The following is a 13,970-nucleotide window of genomic DNA, read 5'->3' as shown; positions in this document are numbered from 1 at the left end:
TTTCGCACTGATTCAGGAAAATAATTTGTCTAAAGAATTCAAAGACTATATCAACTTATATGGCATCACACATCAAAGATCTTGTCCACACACACCACAACAAAATGGTCTGACCGAACGTAAACATCGACACATGATGGAAATCACTAGGACTTTATTAATAGCAAATCAAGTTGCAAAAGAATTTTGTGCAGAAGCTGTCCTAACTGCTATCTATCTTATTAATCAAATGTCATCTTCTTCTTTGAAAAAAATATTCCAATTGAAAAACTTGTTAACTTATCTCCTGATTATTCTATATTAAGAGTCTTTGGATGCAAGTGTTTTGTTTTCACCAACAGGAATGACAAACTCTCCACCCAGTGTGATTCCTTGTGCCTTTTTAGGCTATGTCGATAATAAAAAAAAGCTATAGGTGTTTTGATTTTCAAAATGAAAAATTATATGTATCAAGAAATGTTATCTTTCCTAGTGAAAAAGTTTTTTTGAATTTGAAAAACCTAAGGAAGTCATTGAATATTCCTTTTAATAGATTTGACTTTAAAATCTAATGAATGTGATCTTGAATGTGATTTTGACTGATTTTGAACGTAATGTTGATAATGAAGAGCAAACCCATAGGGACGTTAGTCTACAATATTCAAGTCGTAGAGAGTCAAATCTTTCGTGTGCATTAGAAAAATATTCCGAAGTACCAACCAAGTCATCCAGAATTTCTAGACCTCCTGAAAAATTTGTCATACAAATCATTTTCACCCACGTACAGGGCAATTATTTCATTAATATAATCATATATAGAACCGTCATCCTATTCTCAAGCCAAAAATTATAGACAGTGGGTAGAAGCCATGAAAACAAAATTGGATGTATTAAAAAAGGCTAACACTTGGACTATTCAAGATATTTCTCCAAGTAAGAAACCTATAGGTTATCGATGAGTTTACAAAGTCAAAACCAAGAATGATGGAACTCTTGAAAGGTATAAAGCTCGATTAGTGGCCAAAGGGTATGCTCAAGAATATAACATTGATTATGTATAAACTTTTGCCCCAGTTACTCATATGACCACTGTCAGAACATTAATAGCCTTAGCTTCCATTAGAAAATAACCCATTTTTCAGATGGATGTCAAAAATGTTTTTCTTAATGAAAATCTAGTTGAAAAAGTATCCATGGAAGTCCCACCTGGTATTAGTATCCCTGAGGGTAAAGCTCTTCGTTTGAGAAAGGCTCTTTATGGTCTTAAACCGACACCAAAAGCCTGATATGACATATTTAGTCATATTATGCTTGATATTGATTTTCAATCTTGTTTGACTGACACTGCTTTGTTTATTAAAAATTTTGATACATGAATTATTGTTCTTCTTTTCTATGTGGATAACATGATTATCACTCGAGGCGACAAACAAGGAGTTGAAAACATAAAAAACCTTCTTAAAACTCATTTTGAAATGATTGATTTAGGTTTATTAAGATATTTTTTAGGAATTGAAGTTACTTATTCCCCTCGTGGGTATTTAATATCTCAATCTAAATTTGCCTTTGTTATTGTTTCCAGGTTTGGAATTACAGATGATAAGAAAGTGGACACTCCAGAAGTTGTCAACATTAAAATGAGAATTGATGATGGAGAACCTTTTGATGATCACACTTCTTATAGACAACTTATCAGAGCACTTTTCTATCTCTCCATTACTAGGCCATATATAGCACACGATGTATACATAGCTAGCCAATTTTAACATGCTCCCACCTCTGTTCACATGCGAGCAATCTTGCGTATTATTAGATACATAAGGGCCTCTCTTTCACGAGGCATTTTCTTGTCTGCTTCATGATCATTAGATTTAAGTGTCTATACTGATGCTGATTGGGGAGATGATCCTAATAATAGACACTCGACCACTGATTTTTGTATTTTATTCGTTGAATCTTTAATTTCGTGGAGATACAAAATGCAGCAGAAGGTCCCTCTCTCCTCCACCGAAGCTGAATATAGAGCCATGGCTACCACGGTAATAGAAGTAGTTTGGCTCAAACGTCTGCTCACTGACATAGGAGCTGAAGCAAGACAAACTTCAAGAATGTGCTGTGACAACAAAAGTGTGATCTATATTACTAGCAACTGGACATTTCATGAACACACCAAACATATTGAAATGGACTGTCATTATGTCAGAGAGGAATACCCATGTGGAACCATTGATCTGCCATATGTTACATCATAATATCAATTGGTAGATTTCTTCACCAAACCTCTTGTTGCTCCCAAATTTCACTTCCTCTAAAACAAACTTTCGCTCATTGTACCATAAGTTTGAGGGGGGGTATTAAAATGTAACATGTAATATATATAATATATATTAATAAAATAAAATAATAATAATAATATATTTTTTCTTTCTTTCTTTAATTTTTCTTTTTATCTAGTTTATTTTGAACTAGAATTAATTATCTAGTCAAGTTCCAATTAGAACTTGACTAGATTTATAGTCATTGGACCCACTCCAACAGCTGTAATTAGCGTTGTTGGACTAGGTCCAACGACTCCAAGGGAGAGCTCTCCTCTACTCCCTTTTCTCTTGTATAAATAGGGGTGATCCCCTCATGTAAATCAATGCTTCTTAAGCATTTCTTTTGAAGAAATAAATATTTATTTATTTGTGTATTTTTCCATTTTTACCCTTTTATGGGTTATGCTTGAAGTGTCTCCAATAGACACTCTTTTGAAGATTTCTCGTGCTTTGTGGAAGACCACCATTTCATTACACCAAGTATCCAAATCATCTTTTTTTCATTTTTGATTTTTTTTTTAAGGATAAATAATTTATTTTGTTTGTCCTATGATATGATCTTAGCAAACACTTGGTTTAGGAAGAGAGAGTCTCACCTAGTAACATTTAAAAGTGGGGTTAATACGAGTCAAATAGATTTTTTCCTACTTAGAAAGAGAGATAGGGGTTGTTGCATCGATTGTAAGGTTATACCAGGAGAAAGTGTAGCTACACAACATAGAGTCTTAATTTTAGATCTTAGAATTAGACAATGCCGCAAAAGGGATAGACATAGGATAGATCCTAGAATTAAGTGGTGGGCACTGAAAGGAGCTAAACAAGGAATGTTTGTAGAGCAGGTAGTTAAGGAAGTTGATTGGTGTCTCGAGGAGGATTCAGAATCAATGTGGAATAAGATAGCGGGTGGTATGAGAAAAGTAGCTAAGGAGGTATTGGGTGAGTCTAAAGGCGGTGCACCACTAGGTAAGGATACATCATGGTGGAACGAGGATGTCAAATTAGCTATTAAGGTTAAAAGAGAGTGTTATAGAAATCTAAGTAAGAGTCGTGATAATGAGAATTTGGAGAAGTATATGATAGCAAAGAAGGAAGCTAAAAAAGTTGTTCGAAACGCGAGGGCTAAGGTATATAAGGAGGTTTATGACAAGTTGGATACCAAAGAAGGCGAGAAGGATATTTATAGGCTTGCAAAGATGAGAGATAGGAAATCGAAGGATTTGGGTATGGTTAGATGTATCAAAGATGAAACGCAAAGGGTTTTAGTCAAAGATGAGGAGATTAAGGAGAGATGGAAAGATTATTTTGATAAGCTATTTAATGATAGTCATGCTCAAGATCTTGGAGACTTCTCCATTCCTTTTCATGAGATAAATCGTGACTTCATGCGCAAGATTCAAAAGAAAGAAATTGCAGAGGCTTTGAAGAAAATGAAATCAAGAAGGGCAGTTGGCCCAGATGGTATACCTATCGAAGCTTGGAAATGCTTGGGAGAGAAAGGTTTAGAATGGTTGACAAATCTTTTTAACTTGATTTGGCGAACAAATAAGATGCCTAATGAGTGGAGGAAGAGTACTTTGGTGCCTTTATATAAGAATAAGGGTGATATACAAGATTGCACAAACTATCGTGGTATAAAACTCATGAGTCATACTATGAAACTTTGGGAGAGGGTGATTGAGTCTAGGTTGAGGAAGGTTGTCATGATATCGGAGAATCAATTTGGTTTTATGCCTGGAAGATCAACTATGGAAGCTATACATCTTCTTAGACAACTTATTGAAAGATATAGAGAGATGAACAAAGATTTGCATATGGTTTTTATTGATTTAGAGAAGGCATACGATAGAGTACCTAGGGACGTTCTCTGGTGGACAATGATGAAGAAAGGTGTTTCTCTCAAGTACATTAGTATAATTAAAGATATGTATGAAGGAGTAGTAACCAATGTCCGCACTTGTGGAGGGGTGACAACCAATTTTCCGATAACGGTTGGGTTACATCAAGGATCTGCTTTAAGCCCTTTCCTATTTGCGATAGTGATGGATGAACTTACGAGATCAATTCAAGAAAATGTACCGTGGTGTATGTTGTTTGCTGATGATATTGTTTTGATTGATGAGTCTAGAGCTGGGGTTAATGCTAAGTTAGAATTATGGAGACAGACATTGGAAGCTAGAGGTTTTAAGTTGAGTAAGAGTAAGACTGAATATATGGAATGTCGGTTTAGTAAGCAACGAAGTAGTGATGGGAGTGTAGTGAAGCTTGGTGAGCAAGATATACCGGTGAATGATTATTTCAAATATTTGGGATCCATCATTCAAAAGTATGGAGAAATTGATGGAGATGTAAATCATAGGATAAAGGTTGGGTGGATGAAATGGAAAAGTGCTACTGGAGTGCTGTGCGATCGTAGAATGCCATTGCGGTTGAAGGGAAAGTTTTATAGGACGACTATTAGACCCGCTTTACTATATGGTACGGAATGTTGGGCTGCCAAGAGACATCATATTCAAAAAATGAGTGTAGCTGAGATGCGGATGCTTAGATGGATGTGTGGAAATACAATAAAAGATAAGATTCGGAACGAAGAGATACGTAAGAAGGTAGGTGTTGCACCCATTGAAAATAAGATGCGAGAGAATCGTTTACGGTGGTTTGGACATATTCAGCGAAGGCCTAATGATGCTCCAGTTAGAAGGTTGGAGAAATGGGAAAATATATTAGTTAAAAGAGGTCGGGGTAGGCCTAGGAAGACTTGGATGGAGATGATAGGAAAGGATATGAATGCTTTGAACCTCACCGAGGACATGGCGTTGGATAGAAATGATTGGAGGAAAATGATTCATGTGGAAGACCCAAAATGAATTTCTTTTTGGTTCATATCGCTGACCCCAATTGTTTTGGGATGAAGGCGTAGTTGTTGTTGTTGTTTGTTTGATAAATAATTTATATGTGAAAATTGTATACTTGAAAAAATGCAAATGATCCCTTTTGGATCTAGAACTTTCTTGACTAATAAAATCTTTGAATTAGTGCATTCGGATGTATGGGTCCCGCTCCCGTTATGTCAAAAAGTGATTATTTATACTATGTTATATTCATAGATGATTTTAGTAGACATACTTGGATTTACTTTCTTAAACTCAATCCGAAGTTTTTTCGTGCTTTAAAATTTTTATAATCTTGTTAAAAATCAATTTAAAACAAATATTAAAATCTTCCGCTCTGACTTAGGAGGAGAGTTTATTTCAAATGAGTTTCAATCTTATCTAAAAACTCATGGTATTTTAAACAAAAAATCTTGTCCTAGGACCCCCTAACAAAATGGTATTTCCGAAAGAAAACACCATCATATTATTGAAAATACTAGAGACATACTCATTTAAAAAGAAATTGTAAAATTTTTTTATGCCAAAACCGCTCTCATTGCGGTCTATTTAATAAATAAAATGTCTTCTCAAACTTTGAAAAACAAATCTCCAATTGAAAAACTCTTTAAAAAATTTTTCGATTTGAAAAGATTGAATGTCTTCGAATGTAAATGTTTTGTGCTTCTTGAAAAATATAACAAACTCTCTTATAAAGCTATGAAATGCGTTTTTCTTGGATATGCCGAAAATAAAAAAGGCTATCGATGCTATGATCCAAAAAATGATAAACTTTGTCTCTAAAAATGTAACATTTCTTGAAAATGAAAATAGATTTGGTATTGAAAAACCTAAGGAAGAATCTAAGTATGCCTTCTTGTTTGATTTGTTACCTAAGTCCAATAATGAAATTATTGATAATGATGATAGTGATAATTTTGAGTCAAATAATAGATTAAGTGAAGAAAGAGAACCAACTTATAACCTTTTACAATACTCTAGACGAGATAATGGGGAGCATCCATGTGCTTTTGAGAAGTATAATCAACCAACAAATATTGCAGAATCTAGTGTTAGAAGATCTAAATGGATACATAGGCTTTCAAATAGATTTGTCTCCTATAAATCATTTTCTCTAAACTATAGGGCATGTTTTCTAGCAATTCATTCATATCATGAACCATCTAGATCTAAAGAAGCTAAAAACATAAAAAAATGGATAGAAGCTATGAAAACAGAATTAAATGCATTACATAAAGCTCATACTTGGGAAGTCCAACATCTTCCTAAGGGAAAAAAGACAATAGGATGCATACGAGTATTTAAAGTTAAAACTAAGACGGTTCCCTAGGAAGATATAAAATAATATTAATTGCAAAAAATATTTTAAAAAATATAAAATAGATTGTGAAAAAACATTTGCTCCAGTAGCTCACATGACCACAGTTAGGACTCTAGTTGCAATGGCATTCATTAGGAAATGACCTATATATTAGTTAGATGTTAACAATGCCTTCTTAAATGAAAATTTAAGTAAAGAAGTTTACATGGATCTCCCCGGTCTGACTATTAAAAAACTCTTGGTTTTTCACCTTCGAAAGACTTTATATGGGCTTAAACAAGTTCCTAAAGCATGGTATGATCATTTTAGTGAAACTATGCTGAATTTTGGATTTAAATCCTGGTATACTGACAATGTTCTTTTTGTAAGATCTACAGGTTCCTCACTTATTATTTTGCTTTTATATGTTGATGATATAATCATCACTGAGAATGATGAAAAGAAAATTAAAGAAATAAAAATTTTGCTTAAGATATCTTTTAATATGTCTGATCATGGTTTTTTGAGATATTTTTTAGGTATTGAAGTAGCATATTCGCCAAGAGGATACATTTTGTCTCAAATTAAGTTTGCAGCTTATATTTTTACGCGATCAGGAATCACAGATACAAAATATGCTGAAGATGGAGTCATGTTAGATGATCCAACTCCTTGTAGGCAACTTGTCGGATCACTAATGTATTTATCTATTACTAGATCAGACATTGTGCATACAATACATATTGCAAATCAGTTTCAGTATTCGCCTACATCAGTTCACATGAGTGTTGTGTTAAGAACAGTGTTGTGAAAAACGTTGAGGCGTAGCGAGGCGCTCCACCAAAATTCGAGGCGAGGCGTAAGCCTCAAAGTTTTTTTTTTAAAAAACTTAAAAAAACTTTAAAAAACTTAAAAAAACTATAAAATTATCTAAAATTATAAATAAATAAAAAAAACTTTATTGATGAAGCAACAACCAACAGGAAATAAAAAATCTCAAATCAATACTGAAAAAATATGAGATTAACATGTAAAAGTAACATTAATGCAACAACTTGATCTATGTAAGTATCTAAAAAATAAAACATGGGCAGTCATTAAATTAAAAATCGTTTCACTTTCTACACCTGCATGCTTTCTTGAATTAAAAAAAATAGAAAAATTTAAAAAAAGATAAACATCGTACATCTGCGCATGAACTACAACATAAAATATCAGTAAGCATCCTTGTGGACAAAAAATAAACGAATTATTCTTTTCTAAAAAGAATCAAAACTGCCCTGAAACTTAACACATAGATCACTTTTTGTCGATGTGCTTAATACATAAATTCAAAACTGTCATTAGGCTTAATACATCTATATCCTGTTATGGAACTTAACATAAATAAATTTCTGTCAATATCCTTAATACAAAAATTCATCAAAACCGAAAACATGCAATCAATCAAATAAATCTAAGTTGAAAAATGAAATCCCATGTAATCAACATAGAACACTTTGTTTGCTGGGACCCAAGAATGCCAAATATAAGAATGCACGAGAACTGTTTGTTGAAGTGTGCTACTCTTGGTTCTTTCTTATACCAGGTTTTTCTGACCCAGTTTAAACCAGAGTTACCGGAAGCACCTAGGTAAAAGTGGAAGTGCGCTTCTCCGAAGTGCGCTTCGGAAGCGCGAAACGTCGTGCTTCCGAAGCGTGTGGGGAAGCACCACTTTTAAATGGGAAGCGCGTTTCCCATCACGCTTCTCCCTCGCTTCTCTTGCGCTTCCCCAATTTTTTTCAATTTTTTGTATTTTGTATTTTTTATTTTTATTTTTTTGCTTCACCCTCGCTTCCTAGGTCGCTTTCGAGATGATTCCCGACTCGCTCCTAAGTGGTCCCACGCTTTCCGCTTCCTAAAATTTTGAAAGTGCCTCGCTTCCCACTCCCGCTTCCCGTATCGCTTTTCGCTCCTGCTTCCTCAACTGACAACCATGGTTTAAACAAATTGAAATATTATGGACTGTATTTTGCAGCTACTGTTACTTCAGAAATAAGTCTGACACATTAGAGGAAGCTGAGAGAGCAATGCTGGAGACATATTGTGAGAGAGCAAATGTAAGAGATGGGCAGACAATTCTGGATATTGGGTGTGGTTGGGGATCTCTTTCTATATACATTGCTAAAAAATACAACAATACCCATGTCACTGGAATTTGTAATTCTGAATTGATGCAGGCCTTTATTTGGTATGGTGTTACTGAAGCCAGGAAAGGCAGATAGTTGAATGAGCACTGGTCACCTCCCCAATAGACAGAAGTGGACTAGGCATCACCAAGTTAGATGTCTTAAACAGAGCCTTGCTTGCAGACTGGGGGTGGGTGTGATGCACTGAAGACAAGATCTGGGTGTGATGCACTGAAGACAAGATCTGGTATGGAGTGGTTTCCAAACATGCCTTATTAAGTGTTGAGACTTCCCCTAGAGCTCGCATGTTTTCATGGTTGATCTCTCTTGACAACCCAGTTTAACCTTAAAAAGAGAGACATTCATGTGGCCAGTAAATGCATTATATGTGAACACGAGGAAGAAGACTATACCAAGATCCTACCTTAACCAGCGTTTGGGGCTGCTGTTGTTGCAAGAAGGAGGTCGCCGACGGCAGTGGTCCTGCTGTCGCGCACGAAAACGAGAGGGAGATGGGAGGCAGAGAGAGATAGGAGGTGAGAAAAAAACTAAAAACACATAAAGGGGTCGGTAGGGCTTTGTTTAAGCCCTAATTTTTTGGTCGAATGAGGGTTTTGACCCTCATTTGACCAAATAAATCGAGGTGTGTGCGCCTCAGTCCGAGGTGTGCCTCGCCTCAAGCCTTGAGGCGCACACCTCAAGGGTATTGCGCTTTGTACCTGCTCCTTAAGGCATAAAGGTCCTCGCCTTGAGGCGAGACACGCTTTTTGCGCCTTGAGGCACGCTTTTAATAACAATGCTTAAGAATAATTCGATACATCAAGAAAACTATATATAAATGACCATTCTTATCCGTTTTATCATCTTTAAATCTTATTGCTTATATTGATTCTGATTGGAGAGGAGATCTCAATAACCGTCACTCAACTACGAGTTTTTGTGTGTTTGTAGGTGATTCCCTCATTTCTTGAAGATGTAAAAAACAACAAAATATAGAGCGATGACTACAACAACTGAGATCATGTGGATGAGATCCTTACTCTTAGATATGGGTGTTGATGTTTTGAAACCTTCAAAGTTATGCCATGATAACAAAGTGTCGTATATATAGCCATCAATCATACATTTTATGAACGAACAAAACATATCGAGATTGATTGTCACTATATTCAAGAAGAATACTTGAAGGGGACGATTGAATTACCATATATTCAATGACTTTAGTCTGAGTTTCAGATTGTGGATTTCTTTACCAAAGCTCTTTGTCTACCACATTTTTGTTTATTCTTAATAAACTTTCAGTGATCTCACCATTAGTTTGAGGGGAGGGATGTTAAAATTCTATATATATATATATCAGGGGCATTTTGGTCTTTTTATAAATATTGGTCACTAGGGACCTATGTCACATGGGTGCGGGTGCGACACGGGTGCGGCGCAATTTCAAAAAATTTGGACACGGGGACACAGCTATATATATATATATATATATATATATATATATATATATATATATATAAGACTCGGTCAAAGTTGTGCCCATTAGGGACAGGACTATATATATATATATATATATATATATTAAAAAATATAAAAAAAATGATTTTTTTTATTTTTTTTGCCTTAAAAATGGACAAAAATTGACTCCGTCAAAGTTGACCAAGTCCAAAATGTGGACGGACTCGGCCCCGGTGCGTTGACTGAGTCCGACACTTGGTTGACCGTGTCCGAAGTCGCCGTGTCGGGGCGTGTCGACGAGGATGCGTCGACCCCCTGGCCGAGTCCGTGTGACATAGCTAGGGACCTTATAGTATTTTAGTTGTCTTTTTTTTATTTTTATTTTTCTTTTGTTTTTGAATCTTGTAAAGGACTGTTGGGAAGCAGTCCAACCACTAGTTGGTCTGCCTCCTTTCCTCCTTAGTTGTGTGTGTTCAACCCAGAGTTACCAATCGAGGAAGCGGAAGCGGGAAGCGAGGCACTTTCAAAAATTTAGGAAGCGTGGAAGTGTGGGACTATTTAGAAGAAAATTCCGAACCATCTCGGAAGCGACCTAGGAAGCGAACTGGAAGCGGAAAAAAAAGAAAAAGAAAAAATGGGGAAGCGCGGGGGAAGCGCGAGGGAAGCGTGCTTCCCATAAATGGGAAGCGCACTTCCCAAAAAAGGGGGACGCTTCCCCTCACGCTTCCCCTTTTACCTAGGCCCTTCCGGTAACTCTTGTTCAACCTCTATAAATAGAGCACTTTGTTACCTTTTTATATATGCTTTTAAAAGCATAATAGTGAAATACAAAAGCCTGTTATTCTCATTGTGTTCTTTGTGATTTTATCTCTCTTATGTAAGGTTGTTATTGATCCTTAGTGATCATATTGTAAGCGTGCACTTGTGTAGCCCTTTGTTGGCATTGTAATTGTATACATCTTGTTTCATTTCAGTCTAAGTCTAGATCATGTTACTGAAAGCTTAAATTCTTGAGCCTACAAGTTTGAAGCTGATTTCCTTAACTGGAACTCGCTTTCAGCAGTATGTTTTGTGTTCTTCAAAAGTCTTGCAAGTTCTATTCTTAACTAGTGTAGTTTGGTTTACAAATGTTAAAATCTGGATTCATCAAGGAAAATTAGCTTTTTTTGTTTGTGTGCTTGTGTGCATGCTTTATTCTTGACATTGGTTAGTTTAACATTCATCACGGCTGCTACTAGTGTTCTAGAAGGTTCAACTTTGGGTTATATCATTCATGTTGTCTTTTAAAAAGTTTGATCCCTTTTCCATGTTACACTTCTGTTTATCTAACATTTCTTCTCTGAGTTTGTAGCTCTGTAATGATATGGTTACTGAAACTTCGAAACTTATTTCTTTCTCTTTTCCTCTTTTAAACCTTTTTGTAGGGAAATCTAGAAAAAGTCCAGAGAGATTCTATTCCAGTGATCGGTGAGTCTAAGGATGGTCGCCACTCGGCACCCATTCTAGCATATTATGATAAGAAGATTGATACTGCTGAAGATTTGAGAGACATAAAGCCATCAACAGAAAGGAAATTTAACACATATGTGCTGCCGACTCCTGGTGATGCCAAAAATACTATGTTCACCGGTAGAGTTCCTGGAAGACAGCTTAATGTAAATGGGCAAACAAATGTGTTATACCATTCGTTACCCTTAGCACCGAAAAAGCAGCCAGGAGATTATGGAACCGACCAAACATCAGGAACACTGCACTTGTCAAAATCACATTCAGTACTGAAAGAGAGCAATACAAATAACGTCACTGCTCGAGCCTCTGTTCATTTAGGGGAGGGGGTTTCACTGCACACATCTGATTGGAGAATTTTTTCTGATAATAAAAAAGCCAAACGGCTAGCCTTCTCAGGCCCATTGACAGGTAAGCCTTGGTCAAGTAAGCCCATTCCATCTGCTGGTGGTCCTACAGCCTCTCTTGAGCAACCTGTGTTAGTATCTGGAATGTTTACACGGATCCCAGTATCTCAGCGACCCTTATCCTCCAAAATATCTCCATCTTCTTCACCTCCTCTTATGTCTTCATCAAAAATAAGTGAGCTCCATGAGCTTCCAAGACCACCTGGAGGCTTAGCCAAGAATGATGTTTCATCTAAAACCAGCTTGGTTGCCCATTCTGCCCCTTTGGTTTCTAGAAGTCAACAACGTTCTTTAGCAGAGAAATATTCGGTGAAGAAAACACCCACAGCATCTCCATTACCTAGACCTCCTGGGATAATGCCACGCAGTTTCTCAATACCTTCAAGAGGTGGTCAGAGAGCACAATTGTCTAACTACCTAGAACCTCCTCCTGTGGACTTGAGTGTGGAGGTTTCTTCACCTCCTTTGACACCAATTGCATTTCCGAACAGCCGAACCACACCGGCTACCACAGGAATGGTCACTAAAACCGCAGGTAAATTGGATTCTCTCATTTTTGTTTTTCTATGCTTGTTACTGCAAAAGTGTTTATTCACATGATGTTCAAATTCTTTATTTTTTTTATTGTTTTGTTTCCCTTTTCCTATGAATTCAGCATAGTTTCACAACTATTACCCAATAGAGTTGCTATTTCATTAAATTTAGTTTTCTTGTTGAAACTAGACATTGTAACTAAATTTACTACGCCTGTTTCATTAGGTCACACACACACACACACACACACACACACACACACACACACACACACACACACACGGTACACATCTAATTCAATTCCAGACAAATAAAGGCAACCCTTGGGGTGATGCGGTAGGGATTCCATGCCACTTGGATGGTAATGTTGCTTCGGTTGTATTACATCTTTTGAAGTGTGCCTTGGAAAAAACTGACCGATCTGAATTCAGTTTCAAAATGTTGAAGAGTAAATAGATTTGGACTGATGCTTTGAGTAGAACTCTTCCATTGTGCTGTAAATTGGTGCAAACTTTTCTTTAGTAAAAAAATTAACAGCTTTTGAATTGGCATGCCTTTTGCGTGATAGTTTTATTGGAACATGCTGCTACTTGAACATTATAGTTTTATAAATCTTTTGCATTGGCAGTTACTAAATTTCAGTAACCGTAGTCATCTCCGATTGAGAAAATGTACTTGTTTCTGTCTTTGGTGCAGAATGATCCGCCCGTGCAAAGCAGCTGGTATTCATGCCCTTTGCCTGAAGCATGAGGGTTGAGCAAGATCCCCCTGTAAATAACCTATTTACCATCCACATTTGGTCTTTCCACTGCTGTAGGCTATTAATTCTGTCAAGTAATGAATCGATATTAAAAATAATGAGGTCTGTAAGTGGTGGTGTATGTAAGGTACCGGATTAGTAAGAAATGAGAATAGCTCATTTTTTTTTCAAATGAGAAGGCTCGTGTTTAAAGTTTTCCAATGAACTCTCTGTTTCGGTTCCATCCCAAAACAAGTTCAGATGTTAAACACAGCAAATGATCAAGAGGGAGTAAGGGGCTTGCCATGCATCTGCAATATACCTGCTAATTTGGGAAACCAATATTTCTTCGAGTTTGTAGCAGAGAAGCAGCAAGCATTTGGTTGGCAAAATGTTACAGCATCTGTGTGCGGTTGACACAAGGGTTTACTTGGATTGTGTTCTATGTTATGCAGAGACTCTGAAGGCCTAGTGCTAAAACTGTGAAATTTGAGAATCTGTGCGCTCCGATCCCGGAATATGTTCTCATGGTTACAACTCTTGCCGGCAAGCCTAACCTGTTGAGAATTATTAAAAATTTCTTATAAAATATCAGGAAAATTGGTTGATTTAAAATAAAAAGATTTCAAAATATGAAGATGTCCAAAAATATTAAAGAAAAACAAAAGAACTG

At 36.3% G+C, this 13,970-nt stretch overlaps 1 protein-coding gene across 1 annotated transcript in view; it reads left to right on the top strand.

The window, feature by feature from the left end:
* LOC149811385 (uncharacterized protein At2g33490-like) overlaps window positions 1-13,490 on the top strand; it is a 99,920-nt gene extending 86,430 nt beyond the window's left edge. The window contains exons 10-11 of the mRNA XM_089993328.1: window positions 11,536-12,559; window positions 13,255-13,490. Coding sequence (XP_089849454.1) covers window positions 11,536-12,559; window positions 13,255-13,259 — 1,029 coding nt within the window. The 3' untranslated portion in view covers window positions 13,260-13,490. The remainder of the gene's footprint in view (window positions 1-11,535; window positions 12,560-13,254) is intronic.
* Window positions 13,491-13,970: the final 480 nt, after the last annotated feature.

Source organism: Nuphar pumila, chromosome 17 (assembly GCF_984573655.1).
Source record: "Nuphar pumila chromosome 17, dmNupPumi1.hap1.1, whole genome shotgun sequence".
Lineage (NCBI taxonomy): Eukaryota > Viridiplantae > Streptophyta > Magnoliopsida > Nymphaeales > Nymphaeaceae > Nuphar > Nuphar pumila.
The sequence above is the reverse complement of the archived record's forward strand: the minus strand, read 5'-3'. Positions and strand labels throughout refer to the sequence as shown.